The sequence below is a fragment of the Eleginops maclovinus genome, chromosome 5, assembly GCF_036324505.1.
Source record: "Eleginops maclovinus isolate JMC-PN-2008 ecotype Puerto Natales chromosome 5, JC_Emac_rtc_rv5, whole genome shotgun sequence".
NCBI classification, from domain to species: domain Eukaryota; kingdom Metazoa; phylum Chordata; class Actinopteri; order Perciformes; family Eleginopidae; genus Eleginops; species Eleginops maclovinus.
Genome location: NC_086353.1, coordinates 4,766,550 through 4,790,156, shown reverse-complemented (window position 1 = coordinate 4,790,156; position 23,607 = coordinate 4,766,550). Strand labels below are relative to the sequence as shown.

General features: G+C 40.2%; 1 protein-coding gene across 1 annotated transcript in view; it reads left to right on the top strand.

The window, feature by feature from the left end:
* tbck (TBC1 domain containing kinase) overlaps positions 1–23,607 on the top strand; it is a 41,527-nt gene that overhangs the window by 4,543 nt on the left and 13,377 nt on the right. The window contains 15 exon segments of the mRNA XM_063884056.1: positions 72–220; positions 736–874; positions 1,040–1,139; positions 1,575–1,596; positions 1,599–1,623; positions 1,741–1,870; positions 2,838–2,936; positions 3,011–3,073; positions 3,156–3,282; positions 3,492–3,542; positions 3,626–3,709; positions 5,072–5,157; positions 7,098–7,134; positions 11,618–11,779; positions 19,124–19,296. Of these exon segments, the coding sequence (XP_063740126.1) occupies positions 72–220; positions 736–874; positions 1,040–1,139; positions 1,575–1,596; positions 1,599–1,623; positions 1,741–1,870; positions 2,838–2,936; positions 3,011–3,073; positions 3,156–3,282; positions 3,492–3,542; positions 3,626–3,709; positions 5,072–5,157; positions 7,098–7,134; positions 11,618–11,779; positions 19,124–19,296 (1,447 nt within the window).

Below are 23,607 nucleotides of genomic sequence, written 5' to 3'. Positions count from 1 at the left end.
AATAATCGTCAGTGAATATACACTCCCTGTTTGTGGATATTTTGCTGTCATGACCATGTCTTTGTCCTCAGGCCGACCCCTGCAGAGCTGCTGAGAGACCCCGTTTTTGATGGCGTCTCTTGCCTCTATACGCCCTTCAAGAAGCCCGTTAGTCTTTTCTCTTCTTCCCTCCGCTGTGCGCATCTGGAGCTCCCAGAGGACATCAGTGACCTTTGCAAAGGTCTGCCCCAAATACACAGAACTTTGCAGACTGACACACTTTACACAAAATCCTTCTGTCAAAACTTTCTTCCATTGACTAAAAGATAAAAAAATACATTTCTAAAGCTGAGTTGGTTGTGTTAAGGTTGGTCAAATTAAGCATGCTAGCAGGAGTGCTCGAGACAGCAGCAGATCGATACTTTAAGTGGTGTCCTGTGAGAATTTATTTTCATAGTTAAGGAGCCATTTGATATCTTATTTCCATTTCAATTCTATAACACATAATATTTGTAAAGCCCAGCTGAAAATAGGCAGGTTAAAATACGAAAGGTGACACTGTAAACCAGTTTTTGGGGGATAGGGATATATTATTATTATACGTTTTTTTCAAACAATATTCCTTTGCAATTCGAGTAAACATGTCAGGAGAGGATATTAAACTTGATATAAAGGTGATCTTTTAATTGTGTGTGCTCTGGTGCCACCTGTGCGTCTGGGAGGTGTTTACTATTCCGTGTGTCTGATTGTTTTTAGACGATGATGAGGACTACCTGTCGGAGCGCGCCATAAATGAGGTGTACCATCTGTGGTGTCTGGCGGGGGGAGACCTGGAGAAGGAGCTGACCAACAAGGGGATCATACAATCCAAACCTCCAATCTGCACACTTGCAAAGTACATAACACACACACACACACACACACACACACACACACACACACACACACACACACACACACACACACACACACACACACACACACACACACATGCAGTGATGAATGCATTTGATAGCTTTAGGTGATATTCAAACACTCTCTGTTTCTGCTTTTCTTAAAGTTTTGTCCTGGAAGACGGGGAGTCGTTTGGACAGAGAAGAGATCGGAGTTTCTTGCTTGACGACACAACAGTGACATTGTCTCTGTGCCAACTAGGAAATGTAAGACCAGTAAATAAAAACCAGTCATCATCAGACATGAACAGTATTCTCTAAATGTATGTACTGAGCTGAGTTTGGGGTCCTTTTTTCAAATATATTCCCTTTTTCAAAGCAAACTATCAAATCTAAAGACTCTCTATGAACTTGTATTGTTACAAAGGCAAGAACAACCTTTAATAACATAGTACTCATTAACCTTTGCAATATTTCAAGTTGAATGAATGTTTGTTTTTCACACCAGCTGAAAACTCTTCCTAGATTTTTTCTGTCCAATATACCAACCGTTTTTAATGTGGTTGATCGTCAAATGTTGCATGGTTTATTGTGGGTGCTTTATCTATGTTATAGGAGGTCAAAATGCTCCCTTGAACAGAATCAAACTGTAATTGTGAATCCATCTTATGTTTTTTTATGCCTCTCTATCCCTTTTTCCAGAGATTGAAGGATGTAGCAGGGAAGCCTATTACCCTCTACTGGAAGACGAGTAAGCAATTTTTATCTTTAAATTGCCTCTTTCGCCCTCTCCTCCCCTGTCACAACTTCTCATGTCACCCCTATCATTTATTTTGGCTCGGGTAATGTCATATTTCCTTTACTTCAGACAGTCAAGTCTGCCCCAGTCCAACAGCAGCAATGAGCTGTCGACCACCGTCAGGCTCCCACTTATCATCCGAGAGAGAGACACGGAGTACCAGCTCATCCGCATCATCCTCTTTGACAGGCTGCTCAAGGTCTGGGCTCCATACTAATTCCTACACACACACACATACACACACATTGGATGATACTCTCATTAGCATGTCTTTCCCAATTACACCAAAAACCTAGATATGTCAGAGTCTGGTGATTGTTTCAACTCAATTTCTGGATTTGTAACAATTATCATTTAACAAGGTTACTTTCCAATCAAAGCTGGGTCATATATATTCTGTTTGAAGGGAAAGTTTGGGTTGTTTCGAAGTTGGGTTGAATCCGATACTTATCCATATTTACGGCATGTGTCCTGAAGTAAATTGCGGTGTGCACAACCCCAGTTTGGAGCAGCAGACAGAAGGACAAGCAGAGAAGTACTCCTGTGGACGGGGCTGCAGAAAGAAAGACCTTCTCAAAATATGTCCATATGCTAGATTTAGAATATTTTGACTGCTTTCCATTGCTTTCAGACAGCGCTTATTATGGGCAGGGTACTTAAAATGTTCCTATGGTCTCACCAGGGCCACCAGACTACGTCATAAAACCTGTAATTTGACCTCGCACAACACCTGGGTTGCTGGTTTACCACTGGCTCTGTTGACTACTTGGTTTGTGTTATTGTGGGATTATGGTGAAAGGGTTAGTCTGGATTTACAAAAGTTTCACAATATCAAACTTAAAAACCAATCATGTTGGGGAAAGACCATTAACTCCGCTGTTTGTGACGTAAAACAGTTTTTGTGTTGTCAAAGGAGAGCAATGTCTTTGGTGAGAGCATATATGTGTTTAACTGCAATTTAAGTAGTGGTAGGAAAACATTTTGAATGAATCTTTTTTATCTATGACTACTTTTGGTGTTCCGCTGTACACATCAGTGTATTGCATTGCTTCCATGTCTGTTTCTCCAAACTGGGGTTCACTGTAGGTAACACACTGACTATGGAAAAGTATCTCAAACCCACTTCCAAGCATCCAAACTTTTCTTTCTCATATGTTGACCCTCAGGCGTATCCGTACAAGAAGAATTTGGTGTGGAAAGAGGCCAGAGTGGATATCCCCCCTCTTGTTCGAGGTCTGGTGTGGGCAGCACTGCTAGGCATTGAGGTAGGAGATAATGTAGTCCTGTGTTGAGATGAGGTGCAGTTTCAAAATGCTTATCCTATTATTTTCTTCCACAGGGAGACATTCAAGCTAAATATGAGAGCACTGACAAGGATACTCCCATACCAACTGACAGACAGGTACTTATTTTTCACCATACATATGTAAAACGTTTACACTTTTAGAGTGAATTTAGCTTCATTCTTTTCTGTATAACTACAGATTGAGGTGGATATCCCGCGCTGCCACCAGTACGATGAGCTGCTGTCGTCTCCTCAGGGTCACATCAAGTTCAGGCGTGTGTTGAAAGCCTGGGTGGTCTCTCACCCCGATCTGGTCTACTGGCAGGGTCAGTATTTTGCTGTCTCACTCAATGTGTTTTATTTATTTTTGTCTCCTTTTTTGTTTTTCCTTCTGAATTCTTCTCCCTCTCCTTCATTTGCACTATTTCTCATTGTAATATTCATGACCAGACACTAGATGGTGCTCATGTCACATCTTGTAAAGTCATTATATTGCATTATACATTTCTTTTTGATTTCCTTTGCATTACTTCAGGTTTGGATTCACTTTGTGCCCCGTTCCTCTACTTGAATTTCAATAACGAAGGTAGGGATTTCAGTTCAAATACTCTACTGTTATCACTACTAAGTGCCAGTATTTGACTTCCTTTCATACGTATCTTTTCACAGCGCTGGCCTATGCCTGCATGTCCGCCTTCATCCCAAAGTACTTGTACAACTTCTTCCTGAAGGACAACTCTCATGTCATTCAAGGTGAGGTATACTAGTATAAACACCTGTTGTGTGGACCTGTCATACTGCCCTGCTGTTTTTTGCACAGTAATACAGCGTTGCATTGTACAGCTTTTCTTTATTAGTTTTCACTGATATAAACTACACACGTATACACTCCATGTCTCTATCTCACTTGTTCTCACTCGAGGGTTTTTGAGTTAATATAGTCAACTGCCACTGCAAGTTAAGTAATAAGTATTAATATGGTCAGAGTACACGGCTAAGTTCAAAAACAAATTATCATCGGCTGGCGCAGAGCATCGGGCCGTCAGCTCGATGTTGATTAAATTCTGGCTACATGTTGTTTCTAAGCTGTGAAAACTAATTTCAGGCCGTCCTAATGGAGTTTGCAGCTGAGCCACATCATTTAGATAAAGGGAAACAAATGAAACTGCAAAAGCCTGCAGAGCAATGTCAAAAGCAATTCTTATGTGACAACAGCTACACCTCTTGAACTCTGTGGGGGAATGTGGCTATTATCATTTCTATCAACTGCATGATGCCCCGGAGAGCCGGCTAATGTTTATCCATCTGTACTGAGCCCCTGTGTTCATTTACGCTGTGAAGAATGGGAGCACAGCGTTATAGGGCTTCCACTGGGCATGACAAGTCAGTTTCCAGGGTTTCAGTGGATTAGCAGTCTACCTGCAACCTTTTGGCTTTGTCTCTTTGTGATGATTTCTGTCTTACGGTTATTAAAAACGCACCAAAAAACAAGATCATATCATTTCCAATTCCCTGCTCAGTCTCTTTGTCATAAGGCAGCAAATAGCTTTTAATGATTTCTGAACTGAGACATCATTGCTTAATGATTAATATACTAAATCTAATAATTTTCATCAAGTGAGTGTATGTTTACATCTTCGTTAACGTTCTTCGTAGCGGTGGAAGACTTTCAGCAGTGTAGAAATACTCTGTTACAAGTAAAAGCCCTGCATTCAAAATGTTAATTAAGTAAAAGTACTAAAGTATTGGCAGAAATATACCTAAGTACCAATCATGAAGTATACAAAATATCCAAAGTGGCCATTCTCTGAATAATATACAGACCTAATAACTAGTAACTTGTGTTGTCAAATAAATGTAGTGGAGTAAAAAGTACAATATTTTTAAGCCAAAATGTTGTAGAGTATAAGTGTAAAGTAGCATAAAATGCTAGATAATCAAGTAAAGTCCACCAAAAATATACTTAAATGCAGTTCTTGCATACATTTACTTAGTTCATTTCCATCCCTGGTTCTTAGTATTGACTGTGCTTGGATGAGACGACTCTCGATTTGAGGTTTCGAGCACTCAAGCTTTACAATGTATAGACCTCTCGCCCTTTTATCTGTTTTTCAGAGTACTTGACTGTCTTCTCCCAAATGATTGCCTTCCACGACCCAGAGCTAAGCAACCATCTAAATGAGATTGGCTTCATCCCAGATGTAAGTTACCAAGAGAGCAAGTGCCCTGTCACACTGACGACAGCAGACCGCAGTGGAGGGCAAACTAGGATAGCAGTAATGCTGCAGGTTTACTTATAATGGAAAGTCAAGGAAATTATTCCAGGATTTTCTCTCTCTGCACCAGGGCCAAAGAGAATGACCATCCATAGATCACTGTGTACATCCTTTCATTGTCATTGACACTTTTTGTTTCCATCATCCTTTCCAGAATTTGTGGCTGGGGTCATGCTCTCCCTATAGTCCACTGGCGATGATTTATGCAGCGACTAATGTCTGCGAGGCACACTTAATGATTGTCCTCTGCCAGCCTTACATTATTTCTCTTACTCTGTGCCACTTCTTCCTGCCCTTCGCTTCCCCCCTTACAGCTCTGCTCAGACAGTGACAAGGTTAAAGTGTCTACCCTCTCTGGGGTTTCGGTTAGAGCGCTGATGAATGTGTGTCGCCTGTGGATCGGCCGCTGGGACATTATCTGATGAAAAGTGGGGTCTCTGTCATGGAGGAGTCAGGGATTAAAGCCTCTTCCTCCTTCCTCTTGCCTTTACAATACCGCAGCTCCTTTTCCTAAAGTGGAGCAAGTGAGGCGATAAAACTGTAGCCTGTCTGTCATACTTTACAATGTGTAGGGAAAATACAATTAGAGAAGATGCTTTGGCTTAGTGCCTAAATGTAACTTGTGTTGCCTTTCCCGGAACAGATGTCCCTTTGTGATTCTTCCAATATCATCTGTTTTTGTAGACTTTCAAAGAAGATCATGCTGTTTTGATGCTGACCTGACACGTACTGCATGTACACGACTACCAGCATTGACTTGCCTTTCAAAGGGCACTTTTATTCTCTTGCTTTCATTGTTAGGCCAGGAAGATATTGGAACAGGCTTTGTTGTTACAGCTTTCATGCTTGATGTCGATCCCAGTAATTAGAGTTTTTACAGACCATAAATCCCTTTTTTTTCCCTCTGTGAACTTCATAAAAACATTAAAAAATGTTGTTTTACAGAGGCAATAAATCCATCGGCCCTAAAAACGAAATGTCACTGCAGTAAGAAATGGATTTGATTCCCCATATCGAAACATGGCTCAATGCAGTTTGTCTTGTGCAAGGATGCAGTAACCACATGTAATCTTAGGAAATGGTGCAGGGTTGGATCCAGCAATGCCTGGAGCCATCGGCACAGAGTCAGATTGCACGTGGACCAGCGCTTTAATTCAGGCCATTCTCAATTTGGCCACATCTGCTCTCCTGGGTCTTCCATTTACACCTACACTAATCCAATCTGGCTGGATTCGCAGTGCTGTGGAGCTGTTGAAATTGAGGCAGAGACTTGGTGCAATGGCTCTGTCTCCTGGTCATTACTCCTGGGCAGAGGGGGTCTTCTAGACAGTCACCAGCTCCTACGCAATTAGCTATCAATTAACTGACTGAGATAAGCTCTGGTATCCCTGCACACTCTGCTGCAGACCTTTTCCTAGTAAATATAACAGAGCGTGAGTGATGGTTGCCAGCGTTTGGCAGGTGTTGTAGCAGGTGGCTAATGATGGAGTGTGTGTGTGTGTGGGGTCTTTAATTCCAATTTTATGCATTTCCTCCGGGGAAAGTGTGTAATGGAGTAGAAGTTGGAGAAAAAGAAGGATAGATGACACGACGTGTATAATGACATTCATTGTTAGCTTTCTCCTCGTCGACTAATAACCAAACTCAGCAGTTTGCTCTTTATTGCTGTTTCTGTTTCTCACAAACCGGGGGGATGTGCAGCCGTGTGTGAGCACTCCTTAAAGAAAGCTCTCCAGTGAGGAAGCAGTTCATTTATTTCACTTTCAGCTCTCGGCCATTTGTTCCGACATAGTGAATATTTTATACAAATGAATGCTACATTATCTCATTTAAGTTCTTCTATGTGTGTTTTTGTTTCCACACAGCTTTATGCCATTCCATGGTTCCTGACCATGTTTACACGTAAGTCGTTTTTCTTTATACTCACGATGTGAACATGATGTGGCACTTAGCGAAAACTTTCAGAGGGTATTCTGAGTCTGTTTCCATTAGAGTATAGATAAAAGACTCTGAAAAGGTCAGTGGGCACAATACGGACCAGTTCTGAAGGCTTTTGTTCATGTGACCTTTATTCCAGCTGCTAATTCATTCCAGCTCTGAAGGGTTGCTCAGTCCAACATCACCTCAGTTTTTCACATCTCTCATTTATCTATGCTGTATTTAAATGAAAATATTTCAAAATACCAACATAAAGCTTATAAGACATCTGCTTGCAGCGCTTTGTATCGTCCTTGTGGGAAAAGATCAGAAAGTACCAGCTGCAAACATCCTAAATATTTGGGCCAAAAACATGTTAACTTCAGATCCAAGGCTCCTAGCTTTTTCTGAGCTTTTAACTACATCTTAGAGTCTACATCAGAGGAAAAGGTTTTTCTCAGATGTCATTGATGGTCTGAACGGGGTGCATGACAACTGACACACATATCAACAAATTCAGGTTCAGTCTTTTCAAACCATTAATGAAAAGTGACTACATTTCTACTTATTTATATCCATTTGCTGTTACGTCCTACTTCTTCTCCACTACATTTCCATGCAGCTAGTTGCAGAGATGTTAAATGCAAAGCGTATGATGCATTGTATTAGGATAAAACTCCTAAAGGACTGTTTATAAAGCAATTTAAACTATCTCCTTCTCAACTAACTCTATAATTAATGTTTTCTTTTTAATATTAATGCAGGATAACCATGACATAACATTTACATATCATCTTATGTTTAATTTATAGTGTAATTTCTAGCTCAATTATCTGAATACTTTGTCCATTACCATTTTAAACTGACCAGCTGATAAAATATCCTCGATGGAGCCTGCTATGAAATCAAATATAAGTAAGGTGATGATATGTAATGTAATTAATCTTTGGTCTCCACATGCTGTCTTGTGTTGCACAACATTGTTTAAAGAGAAATGATTCCCCAAATCCAAAATGCCAGCAAGAAATGAATGGTGGACATTATACTGTTGTGTTTAAAGGCAAAGATCTTTTGTATGCAGATACATGTCTGTACCGAGTGTCACGTCTCTGAGACTACACAGAGCGGCAGAACTGAGATGTAGACTTTCAGGCTTATTATTGCGCTCCCTGTGGGTCAGTTCGCACCATTCTCTTCATCCAAATACTGACTCAGAAGACTTTTAATGCACTTAGCTGGAAAAGTTACACCCAGTTGTGCCTGAGATATGTTGTGAATTATAATGCCATTGTGGGAGTTGGGATAGTTGTGATCACACAGCTTTTTTCTAAATTATTGATCACATTGCAATGATTTTACAGTCATCTGAATACGCAGATTACTTATTCTAACCCACAGTTTGTGAGAAAGATTTTTGAGGTAACAATAGGAAGGGAGAACTTCAGTATATGTAGGTCCTTTGGTTGGATGTGCCAGACAAAATCAATTTCAGCCGCTCTCTTCCAGGATGGTATAAATAAACGGCCTTTAGTAAATATGGATTCAACACATTAGAAGAGTACATCAACACTTACTGGCAAGCGCCCCTTCCTCAGGAGAACCTTGAGGAGGGAGTGATTTATATAACTTATTATGCCCGTATTTATTAGACTTCTTCATTTTTATGAACGTGAGTGCTCTTAAATTGTGTACCACTCCCTGCTAATAAATCTTTCCCTAATATAATTCGGAAGGGCACCTGTGGATGTAGAGGTCAAATTAAATGCTTAAAGGTTGTTTTTATGTAGAAAAAAGGCTAACAAGGACCTTTCCGGCCGAGCTATTCACTGTACCAAGATGTGTTTATGCATGCAGCACTGGTTGTTGAGAATAAGCAAAAAGCACTTCTCTAATAGAATCCATTACAATAGCCCCGCAGTGAGTGCTACATTTGTAAAGCGTTCGGCTTCTGGTGAGACTTACAAGCTTGTATTGTGAGAGTGTTGATAAGTGCTCTATTCAGGACATTTGTAAGAGTTTGGGATTTTGGCTCGGACTGCTTCGTATTGTATGGTGTTTTGTCATCCTCAGAATTTGTACACGGAATAAAATATTTCGGTTTACTGAAGTTAGAGTTAGTTTAGGTGTCATTCATTACAATCAGCCTAGGTTACGGTGGTCAAATGTGTTAGCGGCCCACAGTTCTGTGATCATTTGTGGATGTTGATGATGTCTACATAATGAAACTTGCCAAAGATTTGATGATGATAAAATAGTAGGGGTGGGAATCACCAGGGTCCCCACGATACCACGATGCCAGGAAATGATATTGTGATTCTACGATATGCTAAGTATTGCGATCCAATTTATCGCGATATGGCGCATTTTTGATTTCTTTCTCCACTGACTCCATCTTTGTTTTGACTATCTTCCTGCCAATCCCACTGACTTTACCCATGGCCATGACTACACAAGAAAAAGCTCAGTACCATCTAGTGGATTGAAAAAGCAATTGTTACCAAAAACTTTAATTTAGATTTGTGAATCTGAATGAATAGTTTATATAATAAAATATTGATGCTTGGTGTCCTTGTATTGATACAATATTTGCCACGCAAAGTATTGCAATACTATGATGTATTGATTATTTCCCCCACCCCTAAAAACCAGTATCATAAAGTCAAAATGAGTAAAAAACATTTAATTCAAAAAATAAAAAGTTGAAATTCTGAGAATTTCTGAAAAACTCAACATTCTGAGAGCTTTCTTTTTTACTGCACAAACACAGTGAGGGAATACAGTAATAACCAGTAGTGGTCGGAATCACCAACATCCCCATGATACGATACTATAACCAGTGTCCGAACTACGGGGGGACTCGGGGGATCCGAGACCCCCTGAAACTGACACGAGATCCCCCGAAAACATGATTTGGGAAATGTTGGGGGGTCTCTAAAATATCAGTCAAGTGCAAGAGCAAGCGCCCCCCCCCCCCCCCCGGGAGAAAAATGGGACCCCCCGAAAATCTCGGCATAGTTCGAACACTGACTATAACGATACTATGCTGTATCAATTATTTCCCCCACCCATGATAAACAGTACAGATTCCAGCGATAATGTCAGTTTCTTTGATTAATTGGGGAAATCTGTGATCGTGTGAGAAGCATTTTATCTTTGTCAGTAGCAGAGACAGGGTTTAATCCTCTTTTGGCTGGTTCTGAACATGCAGTATGCCATCTGATAGCAGCCATACAGTACGCTTTTATCTTCCACAGCTGAAATATGACCATACAAGCAAGGGTCACAGATCAGTGTTACAAATTAAATAATGTGCCATTAACCCCTGAGATTTGTTGGTACAGATCCATCATACGGTACAACTGTTTGAATAACGTTTTACCTTCTTAATGTAATTTTGGATTGTTGCTTTAAACTTTGCTAGTCAGCTGATTTACAGAACACAACCTTTCATTTACATTAATTGTAGCCAAATTTATCTTGATCAGCGCTTTGCAGTGAGGTGTTTTGTGACACACACACACACACACACATACACACCCTCAGACCAATCATTTGGTGTAGAGTTTGAGGTGGTGTGACCCCTTTACCCCTTATCCTCACCCTGAGGCAGTGTGTGAGTCCAGTATTCAGGTGTGCCCCTCTGACTGCTAATGTCCCCAATCCAATATGAGACAAGGTTGGAGGGTCATCTTCAATTCACAACACACACACACACACACACCCCACACGCACACACGCACACTGCCTGTCATTCACATGCACCAGCCCGCCCAGCTGAATGCTAATGTGGAGTGCAACCTCTGAGGCATTTTCCAACCACCCCTGCTTCCTTAGCCTTACCGAATTCACACTGCACAACCTCCCACACACACACACATACACGCTGCAAGCACACAAATCTGCTGCCCAGCATCCACCATAACAAACCACGGGATTATATAAACAGGCAGACGGCACTGGTTCTCGTGCATGAATCTGAACAGGGACGAAACATTAATTCTGTGTATACTAAAGGTAATATGAGTGAAATGAGAGCTGCAGTGGGACACATTATCAGGATGTGGCTTTAGTTGGCTTGAAATAACTTGTGCAGGTTCCTCGCACTAAAGCTCCTCAGCCCCCTGATGTTCTTCCTGTCATTTCTTAAACAACACCCACCCAAAAAACATTTTCCCAGCTACTTCCCCCACACCAAATTTCCCTCTGAGCAATCTTGCCAATGCACAATACTGCCTGGCGAGTGTCCCATTTTAAAGCCATGTTAAGTAAATGCTCTAGCACATGCAAATGACACTCATTATGTAAAAACTGGTTCCCTCTATCTCACTATGTATGTGTTGCTACTGTCCCGCTTGCAGAATCCTATTGTGCATCCCTCGAGGGGATATGTCTTTTTAGGCACTCTCTTATTCAGTCTTTTTGTAATTTCTCCCTTTTGTTGTGTGTATTTTTGTACCTTGCCATACAGATGTGTTTCCGCTGCACAAGATCTTCCACCTGTGGGACACACTGCTGCTGGGAAACTCCTCTTTCCCCTTCTGTATTGGCGTGGCCATACTGCAGCAGCTCAGGGACCGTCTCTTGGCCAATGGCTTCAATGAGTGCATCCTACTCTTCTCTGACCTGCCAGGTGAGAATATAAACTCTGATTTACATCTTTTTTTAAAATACTAAGTCTTCCCTTTGGCCATTTTCCAGCTGTAATCCAAACACATTCAAGGCCAAATGTTATGTAATAAAAAACAACATAAAGTAAGGTGGGCATGTATTGCTCCCCATAGGGAAAGTCAGGAGTTAATGCAGACACAATAAGAGTGAATCACAGGACAGTACAGATAAGAGTTCACATAAGAATAATAACAAGATGAAGACAGCGTCTAACAGCATCTTTTATTACTCACTTTCTTCACCCGTTATATCATGTAGCATCAACTAAAAATCACACAGACATTGTTTTTCTGCCTTCTGCTGACCTAACTAAGGTTGCCCATCTGTGTGAGAAACTACCATACACACTCCCTCCCTAGATGTGCTTTAGGCCTGCCACGCTCTCTGCATCTGCTGGACAGTCAACTGCTGCACCCTGGAATTGTCTGCCACAGAAAACTACAACCTCTATGGATCTCCTGCATTCCTATTACGTATAATCTCCATTCAGAGCGTCAAATCCATCTTTAGTTTGTTCAGCAACAGAAGTAAATTGTTGATATCGGGTTCTTTTGGTGCTATCAGACTTGAACCAGGGAGACTAAGAGACATTTTTTTTTGTCTCTGGACAACAAATGCAGGATTACTCTTTGAAGAAAAACACATACACAGGCACAATTAAATAAAGCCAAGGGTTAGCATGGGGATGTGAATTTTGCATGCTGCCTGACTCCTTTGTTTACTTCTGTAACATAATGCCATCAGTATGTAACACTCACGCTTCTATTGGCTAGTACTCCAATACATTGTCTGTGATAATATAAGGGGAGGGACATCTCTAAGTGGTAGACCATTCACAACAGAGGCTAACCAATCAGAGCAGACTGGGCTCTGGTTTCAGATAGAGGGTGAAAAGAGGTGCTGCAGCACAGGCAGTATGAGACAAATAAAGAGCTTTTTGAACATGAAAGCATCTAAACAAGTCACGGTAGAGGAACAAAATACTATTATGAACCCGAAAATGAGTATAATATGTCCTCTTTAAGTCATTTTTTGTAGATGTTTTGTATACTACATTGAGTGAAGTCTCTTGGTTTCCCTTAATACGTGCTCTCTTAACTGCTCCTTTTTTACTTCCACAAAAAGACTACTTCAGCAACGTATCCGTGACAAAAAATCCCGAGAGCAGCATTCATGAAGTATGTCTTCAGAATACACCTCTCGCCTTCAGGATAGCCCAAACTATTGAATTTAAAACTCTATTTCCAAATGCTGCTCATCCCTATTTTTTTCTATTTGAAAGACAGAATGACATTGAGGGTATTGAAAACCACCAGAGATTGAAACGATTTGTGTAAAAGGCATGCTGCAGCGCTCTGTAAACTAAGACCAGCAGCCTTCCCCTCCTGCCTGGATTCAGCATTGCCATTACTTCACAGTGTTTTACTGTCCAACAGATTCATGTGATTGAGGCGGGAGGCAGAAGGAGAGCGAGTTGTCCTTATAAAGGTAAAATATGCTGGCCTAGAGCTGCAGTCAGCTTCTTTGGCAAGATTTCCTAAGAGTGGCTACCGCTGCCAGCTCGTCTCTGTATATCACGTCCAGTCTTATTATCGCAGCTTGTGTATACCTGGGTAGTTACACCGTAGCATCTGGCACTCTCTCTAAACTATATTAGGAATGATTCTGGGCTTTGGACTGACCTTAAACAGAACTTGTTTTCTTAAATGTCTATGAATATTCTGGTCCCGACTGTAGAGTATTATATAACAGACACAGATTTCTCAATCCACTACCAGGACGGTTCATCAAAATATAAGCGCTACTAAATGACACTAGAGGTCTCACTACTGTGGGCGTATTGGCCTGTAAAGTGCAGGGTTTGTTTTTAGCAATGCTAGCAGAATAACTCTAGAGTTTACTTTGTCTGTGTCTGTGTATTCTCCATCTCAATGGCTACACTGTCATTTATCAACTAGCGAATGGATTTCTATAAAAATGTTGTTCAGGCATCCGTGATTCCCGGGAGCATATCTATGTCCCCAGAATTCAATGTACCCCAGCTCAATATCCTCTTAGTGTTACACATTAAAGAGACTCTTCAAATGATTTTATGTTCTCTTTCCTATAGGTCGATGTTCAATGAATATTTCCCTGGGTCAATATGTTGGAATAACCCTCAGTTTATAGCCTACTTCGATGGCTGTTATAATCCTCAATATGCTTTCAATTTGAGGGCAAGACATTTGTATCTCCACTGTGACCTGTGCTCATATTATCACCATTTAAAGGGGCCCTAATTATGCTCCCCCCCCCCCCCCATATGCCTGAAACGCCTTCATTGAACTCCTTTATTTACTTTCAATACATAATGGCATCACTATGTAACACTTGTGCTTCTACTTGCTAGCGCTCAAACACATTTTACATAATAGGCTAAGGGGCGGGACACCTCTAAGTAGTTGACCAATCACAACACAGCAGGCCAGCTAACCAATCAGAGCAGACTGGGCTCTGGTTTCAGACAGAGGGTGAAAGAGGTGCTGCAGCACAGGCAGTATGAGAAAGATAAAGAGCTTTTTGAACATTAAAGCATGGAGACATGTCACAGGAGAGGAACAGAATACAAACCTGAAAATGAGCTTAATAGGGCTCCTAAATAGCAGGTAGCTTGTAAAAATATTTTATCTCTTTCGTCCACTCATTTCAAAATACTCTATCAGAGTCAATACCAAAATACCCAAATTGAAATGTGAATATGTCATGCCATAGTTGTCATGCAGTCCCAAAACAAAACCGCACTCACAGGAGATGCAAGAAATACTAATATCAACCTGAAAATGAGCAGAATGAGGCCTCTTTACAATGCATTTGAAACATTGTCTACTTTTTTTATTTTGAACTCTGAAGATCGCCCTTAGAAATGAGAGAGAGTGTTGATCCCTATTCAAAAGAGGGGTGAAGGCCTTCTGATTTGGCGATTCTCTGACTTTTCTAATTGCAGCAGCTCAGTGAATCCATGCAAAATATAATGACACATGTTGAATAAGCGAGTTATAAAACTTTCTTATACACCTTTTCGTCCTTTGATGTAAGCAAGGTTAGGTCAGCCTGTATGTGCTCTGCTTTATCACATCATTCAGTTAAGAGTAAACTCTCTCACACACAAATACACTCACCAACACACACAGATTGAGAGTTAAGTTAGATATCTTGTGATTTGTAGCCAGCACCTGCTCTTTCCTGTCATCAGGCATGCAGAATTTATGTCCTCATACAACGGAGACTCACATTCATTTGTTTCAGAGCAGATTCCACATGCTCCACGTGCTTGTTACTACATTAAATCCAAGTGTGTAGCCAGAAAAAAAATGCTCTGATGCTAGATGGACACCATAAATTAGAAAGATAGACAAACTGTAGTTCATGATGCACACAGGCGAGAGATACCAAACAAACTATAGCTCATTTAAAAGACATTTTTGTTTTTGTTTTAATAAAATAAAATGAGTCAATTAGATTATCTCATTTAGAAAATAAGTGGTCATGCTGTTGACTACATAAAGCTGCTTTTGAGGGACTATTTTGTATCATTCATATCAGATACACACCACTTTTAAAGGGGCCCTATTATGTTCATTTTCATGTTGAGAGCTGCAGCACCTCTTTTCACCCTCTGTCTGAAACCAGAGCCCAGTTCGCTCTGTATGGTTAGCTGGCCGGCTCTGTTGTGATTGGTCAGTCGCTTAGAGACGTCCCGCCCCTTAGCCTATCACGTACAATGTGTCAGAGCGCTAGCCAAAAGAGCCGCGAATGTTACGTAGATGTATCTATGTCACAGAAGTACTCTAAGGATGTTGTTACATTATGCATTCTGACTTAATCTAAGGTTGAGAGGAGGATGAACTTTGCCACATGCACAAGTAGGCTTGACATTTATTTGTGAAATGAAATCTAGACAGCTCTCTTTCCATCCCGGTCTGAAGCTGTAGGAGTAAAAGTTAACAGTCGAGATAACATTACAGGATAGTGGCTCTTAAATGATTCAGACACACTCCTCTCTTTGCCTCCTCCTAGGCAGTAAATGGGGCCAGTGACAATAATTCTCAGTGACAAGCCTATTACACATAACACTGGGAAGTCTATAGTTGCCAATATTCAATGAAGAGGAGAGGTCCAAATATTAGAGGAGTGATTCAGACTATAAGGTCCCTCTAGTGGTTCAACAAACTATTAATATTTATGGATAATCACCTTTTCTCTTACAAAATTATTTAACTTTTATCCTGACTGTCCGGGCTTAAATAAAAAAATTGAATTATGTTCAATTAAGTTTTATGAATGATATCACGCTCAGTATATTAGAGTTGGAAATTAAATGAAATGTGAAACAGGTAAGCGTTTTGCCTTGGAGCCCGTAATACATCTCAGCCCTGTCATTCATTGGCAATTAATCTCATTTTGTGATTCCAGTTTGCTTAGTCTTGTAGCCTCGGGTGATTTATAACTTTCTCCTATTTGAGACTTCATTGATTCACAATGGACCAGCGAGGCGCCCCAGCTGACAGGAGCCGTGTATTTACTGATGATGCAGCGGCACTTGCCTTCACGGGACATTAACATCTGTCTCAATGAGCAGAGCTGGGCACAGAACCGATGAGCGCTTGTTATAGACGTTTAGTTCTGAGAAAAACAACCACAAGCTGCTGAAAGTGCTCCAGGCAACATCACACACAGGGACAACTTAAAAAAAGGTCAAACACTGATGTTGAGGGTTTTGTTTTGGGACTGCATGACTATGGCATGACATATTCACATTTCAATTTGGGTATTTTGGTATGGACTCTGACAGAGAGTATTTTAAAATGAGTGGACGAAAGAGATAAAATACTTTTACAAGCTACCTGCTATTTAGGGGCCCTATTAAGCTCATTTTCAGGTTTGTATTCTGTTCCTCTACTGTGACATGATAACATGCTTTGATGTTCAAAAAGGCTCTTTATTTTTCTCATACTGCCTGTGCTGCAGCACCTCTTTTCACCCTCTGTCTGAAACCAGAGTCCAGTCCACTCTGTTTGGTTAGCTGGCAGACTCTGTTGTGATTGGTCAACCGCTTAGAGATGTCCCTGCCCTTTTTCCTATCACATACAATGTGTTGGAGTCCAATGGAGGCGTTTCAGGCAGGGGGAAACTCCATCTGGAGGGAATTTGGGATTTTAGCCTTTGAAGACCATCTACATGCATACAAAAAAAACAGGAAATGGAAAACCCCAAAAAGCACAATAGGGATGTTTTAATGATGTGTTCTATACATAGGCTTCTGGTAGTATTGACCTTGGGGGTATTTTATAAATAATCTCAGAATCACTTTAGATTGTTGACTTAGGGTTACTTTTATGTCTAGAAATACCCAGACCTTCATAGAAGCTGTAAGTTATTTGTGAGCTCACCTCACTTTACCCTGGAGAAGTTCCCATTTGAGAATTACTGTAGCCTATATTCAGAACCAAATATTACATTTCGACATGTAGTTTTTCTGAGTGGCTCCAGTAAGTATTCAAAACCATTCAGAAGACTAAAAAGCTGCTCTGTGTGCAACTTCGGCTGCAATCCTCCTGTTCATTTACATTTTTTTTATATAATTGTATTTAGTTTTATTTAGCCTTGTGTTGTCAACATTGCAGATTTTAAATAGTTAAAATGAATAAAACAATAAATAACCACCCAAACATGTTAAATAATGAATGACTTTTTATTATGGTTTACAACTAAAGAAAACATTACCAAAAGGAGAAGGGAATTGTGACAACAATTGTTTTACTTTCATTTTAATTAAAATGATTTTATCTCCATTATTGTCATTTCTAGCTTCCTTTGCACCAAAATCCAATTCCAAAATTCCCCCAAGTTGCTCTTAACTAATCATGCTATTCTACTATTAGTGGTAACAATTCATACCCACAATCAGCGCCTCTGTGTAATTACTGAAATGTAATTTCGTCTGACTGAAGAAGAAAAATTGCACTCTAACAGAATTAGCTGCCTTGGAATGCCCAGCTGAGCCCAGAGCTTGTTAAAATCGCTATCAATCTCCTCGTCCTCATTCCTGCCTCTTTTTAGCCAGAGGAGTGATTGCATGCAACATTTGTCGCCCTACGGGGAAATGTGTTTCCCTGAACTGCCTGTGAGCCTGTCTGTGAGGAATCTCAGACCACCAGTGTGTTTTACACTCGAATGCACCTTGTAACTGAGTCTGTGAGGTCCTAGCCCATGAGAGCTGACGGCCCCCTAACCTCGCCGCCGCTGTGGGACATATTGTCGGGGAAACATACATATTTAAAATTATTTCACTTGAGTCTGGGCCAGGTGCAGGTCATACCAGCGCTCATTAGGCAAACTTGCTTGTTATCCACCAGCAAAGAAGGGGAGTGAAACCGAGAGCCTGTCAGTGTTAAGAGTGTGAAGGGAAGAATTCCTAATTTACACAAATCCTCAGCTAATCCACAGTCCCTGTTTCCTAATCCTCTCTATTCTCAAAGTAAGAAGCAGGGAAAGGATAGAATTAAGGGGAACAGAAGAACATTTTGCTTTGCTTGGAAATGAGGGCCATCAGCTATACAACGGTCAGATCAAATCTTAAATAGCCACTGCGGAATGACTGTTTAAGAGTATTAATGGCAGCAAAATGCTAAGGTCAAGCTGCTCACGTCTACAACTAAACCTCCCACACATCATTTACATAATCCTTTATGCTTATTGTGTGATTCAAGGGAGGGATTGACATTTGTATTCATTCATTTTATTCTCTCACACCAGTTAAATCATTTGGTAGTAAAAATGCTGTCAGTGGTAATTGAAAATTCAGAGCTTAGATGAATACTGTCTGTTCTGAGTTTATTTAGTTTGAAGTGAAATATGTCTTGGCAACTATTTAATTGCTTCCCTCAGGATAAAGGGAAATTACTCTCGTGGTCTTTTGAGTTTCTAACTACTGTCACCATTTTGTGAAAACATGTATTTGTCCAATGCTATGGTTTATTAGCAAATACCTGCAAACCAATCACACTCTTATTAGCTTTAGCTGTGATGTGAATGATCAAATCTTAGCATGCTAACACTCTGAACTAAGATGTTGACCATGATAGAACTTCAGAGTGTTGTCATTGTTAAACATTCAAGCATGCTAACATTAGCAATTAGCTCAAAGCACTACTGTGTCTAAGAGCGGCTAGCATGACTGTAGACTTCTTCTAGTGTTGTTGTGATGTAAAAATCATCTGCTTTCATCCAAGGCTGATTATTTCCACCTGGTGTTTTTGTTTCACAGAAATTGACATTGAGCGCTGTGTTCGTGAATCCATCAACCTCTTTTGCTGGACTCCAAAGAGCGCTACATATCGACAGCATGCTCAGCCACCCAAGGCTGTGGGTGACAATGGATTTGGGAAAGCAGCGACATACTACACGTCCGACTACCAGGATATGCCCAAAACAGACCTGGTGAGTTTTACAACACACACACACACACACACACACACACACACACACACACACACACACACACACACACACACACACACACACACACACACACACACACACACACACACACACCACAACATCCATCTGTTATGACTCAGTGACTGTAGCAGTTAAGCCACAGTGAGTTAGAAGAAAGTCTCCTTTAATTATTTGTATCTTTTTTTATGTTGTAACCTTTTTTCAGTACTGTTCAAGGCTTTGTTCCTGGTATCTTGTAGATGATGTAATGAGCTGTGTCTTTCAACACAGTGAGACTTGTCAAGGCTGAACAAGACTCAATAGGGTTTAAATTCAGTATGTTTCAAAACATACTTTATATTAGAGACACAATTCAATTCACCATACCCTGTTTAATGATACTGAATGATGCAGGAACATCTGTAATTGTTTGTATCTTAAAAAACATTTGGCCTTTTTGGTAAAGCTTAGCATATTAGCATTGTGATAACATATATATAATGGGGAACTTTGTAGGTATTTTGATAAGAACGGAATGGAAAACATCTTTGTAGTATTGTATTTTCATTTTTTCAACTATATCAAGGTAATAGTTGGGACGTAAATATTGTCTTTGAAGCTTTTATTAAATAATACCAATAATACATATTTAAAAGAAAAACACAATATAATGTACTTTAATTCTCTATTTTTAAAAAAGCATTCAAAATGATTTAGAACAATCATTAAAAAATGTTTCTGTCTTATGAAAATCACAATGCAATTTATTTAGGGGAAAAGAAGATAGTAACGCCGTAATAACTGTACATTTGCTTGATATTTTGAGGGTAATGTTTATTCTTATGCTCAAAAATGTATATAAATCCCCTTTAATTAAATAACGCTTCATTTAGTTCCTGATCTATCTTGTATGATCAGGTCAAAATGCAGAGATCAGGGATTCGAAATATGAATATCAGCCTATTACTCATTTCTCTAATTATCCTTATTTGATTTCTGTCCCATTATACATTTACAGCATGTATCATGTCAGTGATCTCTACATCTTGTTCAGTGACTCCCACACAGACTGCATCTTTACAGACTCAGCTAATCAAAGGTTTATTACCAGCTGATTTGAAGTTGTGAGGCAGTGTTGTCTTGTGAGTCTTCGTTTATAAGTGGTCACATTTAGTTTATGGAAATATTTCACAAACTTTGAATAGTTTCAGACATCATAGTATCCAAAGAGTGACACACTGTTACCCAACACCTGATGGTACAGCAGCACAGTGACTCCAGTAAGCCTGTTAAGCTGTATTGATTTTTCATGTTGGTATTATAACTTCAGGAATTAAAAGTTACAGTTTATTGCTCGATGCGGTCCATGTCGACCTCAGCCTTAATTTCCCAAAGTGGCCAAATATTGATTTGTTTTAAACATGAATTCTCTTTGCAGATATAAACAGTGAAATTGCCTCATCAAAAACATTTTAAAAGTAAAACTTCATATATATTGCAGTTTTCAAAATATGTGTATAAAATAAATTACACTAACTCTCATTTTCAGTTGCTTTGGCCAAAGAGAATTCCATTTAGCTTTCAAAAGAAGAAACTATCTATCTGCATCCCACCCTCTTCCTCAGAAAACAGTCAGGGAGGTGCGCACTTCCTTGAAATGTCACTGTCAACACTGGACTCACCCCATACACACACATACATTACCCACAACACGAGCTGTATCGTATGACCGCAGAAGAAGAAACTCAGGAAATATGAAGTTGAATGGTGATGATCTGAAAATTCTTTGCTGATTACTTATAACACATGCCAGCATACGTAGACTTGAGGAGTGCTGACTAGGTTATTCTTGTTCAGACATTTTACTTTCTCAGTTAAACTTGGGTAAAGTTTGGAAAGTGCTGCAAGAGTAAAAGCGAAGACTATGGCAAAACCAAATGAGGTTTTATGGGAAGTAGCATCTGATAACTTGCAGTGTTGGACAAAATCCCTTTTCAGTTGGCCCTTAAAAGATCAACAGAAGATAATGATGTAAACACATTAATCGGGATAAAATGTCTTGGTTTTTGTTCTGTTTGAAAGGGCTTGTTTAAGGCTTTAATCATGTCTTCTCCAGATGAAAATGTGCGTTGTGAAAAGCAGTCATTTGAAGATTCAGGGATTAAAACACCATTGTGAAAAGCAATTGTAGTCTAGTCCATTTCTGCTACACAAGAAAACATGACAAATTGCACCAATAGGAATGTCTAAAATGTCTTGCATCTTTCACATAAAAATATCACTTTAGGGAAACATTGTCCTTTAGCTTTGATGTTTGAGCACCATTGATGCACCCACAGTCTGCCTTCTCTCTTCTCACCGAGTGTGATTTTGCTGCAACTGGACCTCAACAACAATTAGGCTAGGTAGTGCAGTAGCCTGAGGTCTTAGCTGGGTTCATTTGGCTCCCAACTCGACTCTCCTCCCTCTCTTCCTTTAGGCGGATGTCAGTTGTCGTTGACATTTGGTCGGGCAGTTCTGGATGGAGAGTTGGGAGATACTGCACTTTAATTTTGGGTACTTCTTTAAAAATACTTATTGTTACTGAAATGTCAGCTCTTTATGTCAGGCTTCTGAACTGAACCCAAGAGCAGACACTGGGAAATGCAGATGGTTTGATGGTAAGTGGTTTTATTCAACAAAAGGTAGACTGAGGTAAGTTGTATGGAGGCAGGGAACAGGCTGTCAGATTCCCCTACAAAACACGGAGAGCTGGTGTTAGAAAATACGGCAGGTTGGCAGGCAGGCAGGCAGGCAAAGGCCAAAAAGGCAAATTTACGGACTGGTAAAATGCTAGTTTGCAAAACTGGAAGCATGGCACACAACAAACCATGTATGGCAACGATCCGGCAGAGACTGGCTGTTGCGGCAGGCTTGCATACCGGAGCTGGTTTGATTGCTGGGCAGGTGTGCTGATTGTTGATTAGGATCAGCTGAGTGGAAGCTGCATGGAAGACAGGAGGGGGGAAGGGGGAAAACAGACAAAACCCAAGAAACACACCAAGCCCCCATCATTCATACTGAAAGCAGAAAAATAAACCAAAAACACATTCAAACTAGGTATGCATGAGTCAAGAGTGAGGACCCATGACACTTTAATTCATTACTACTGAGGTGATTAAATAACCTGCGGGAATAACCTTTTTCTTAACCTTTTTACAAACATACTTGACAATTGTATATGTCCTTTATGGTGAACTCTTACAGAAAAGATTTCTTAAAAACAAACATTACTCACTAATACTACAGAACTACAGTCATCCAGCGAGTATGACTTTTCTGTGGTACTCCACAATGTCTTGACTTCCTAAACACTTTGTAAAAGACCTCTTGGTGTAACATTGTGCCCTACTCCTTTCTCTGGTGAGAGAACCGGGAGCTCTGTCAGCAGATTCTCAGCCCTTGTAAACACACATCCATCTCACCGGACAGCTGCTGTCCGCTCAGCTTGGTCTGAGTGAGTGAATTGGTGAAAGCAGACTCTCCTTCTCCTTTTTTTGAGCCACTAATAAGACAATCCAATCCTAGCAACAGAAATACAAACACATAAATACCATACATGTAATCGACTTTGTCTTCTCAATCTTTGAAATGAATTTAGTTTGTCTCTAGTTGGGTGCTTGTCTGTCTGTCAGCGGATTGTTGAAAGACTACTGATTTCATGAAACCTTGTGCAAAGGTATAGTGTGGGCCAATACAAATCAAAATGATGTTTTACAGTTGTTAACATTGTGAGGTATGCCAAGGCATTCATGGTGCATTCAGACAACGTTGGAAAATTAGTTTCCATCTAGGAAAACGCCCCCTCAAGTCAGAAAACATTGGAAAAAGCTATAAATGCTCCGTGCAATAAAATACAACACATCCTCTTTGTGGCCTTCATGTGGTTTCCACATTACAGCTTAAAAATCATGAACACACTGAAGTCAGAAGTCAAAAAGATTGCCGTCCCAACTCGGAAGAGCATGTGAATGTACCATTTGCCAAAGAGTGCCATTCTAGTTGTTAATAGGGTTTGCATGCGGATTTGTGTGACGCTCCTCTGTGGCAGCCCCTAGCAGAGCTGAATTTGGGCACCGATAGTTGTAAACAGCTTAATGTGCTCCTAAATGTATAAGTTGTCCATCTCAACTAAACTCACGATAAATGTGTGTATTTGCTTGCCACTGAAATGTGCTGTACATGAAGAACATGATGTTATTATTGGCTAGAAAGTCCTTATTACGTTTGAGAAATCAAAACAAGCCAAATGTGGTCCATTGCAAGGGAGGC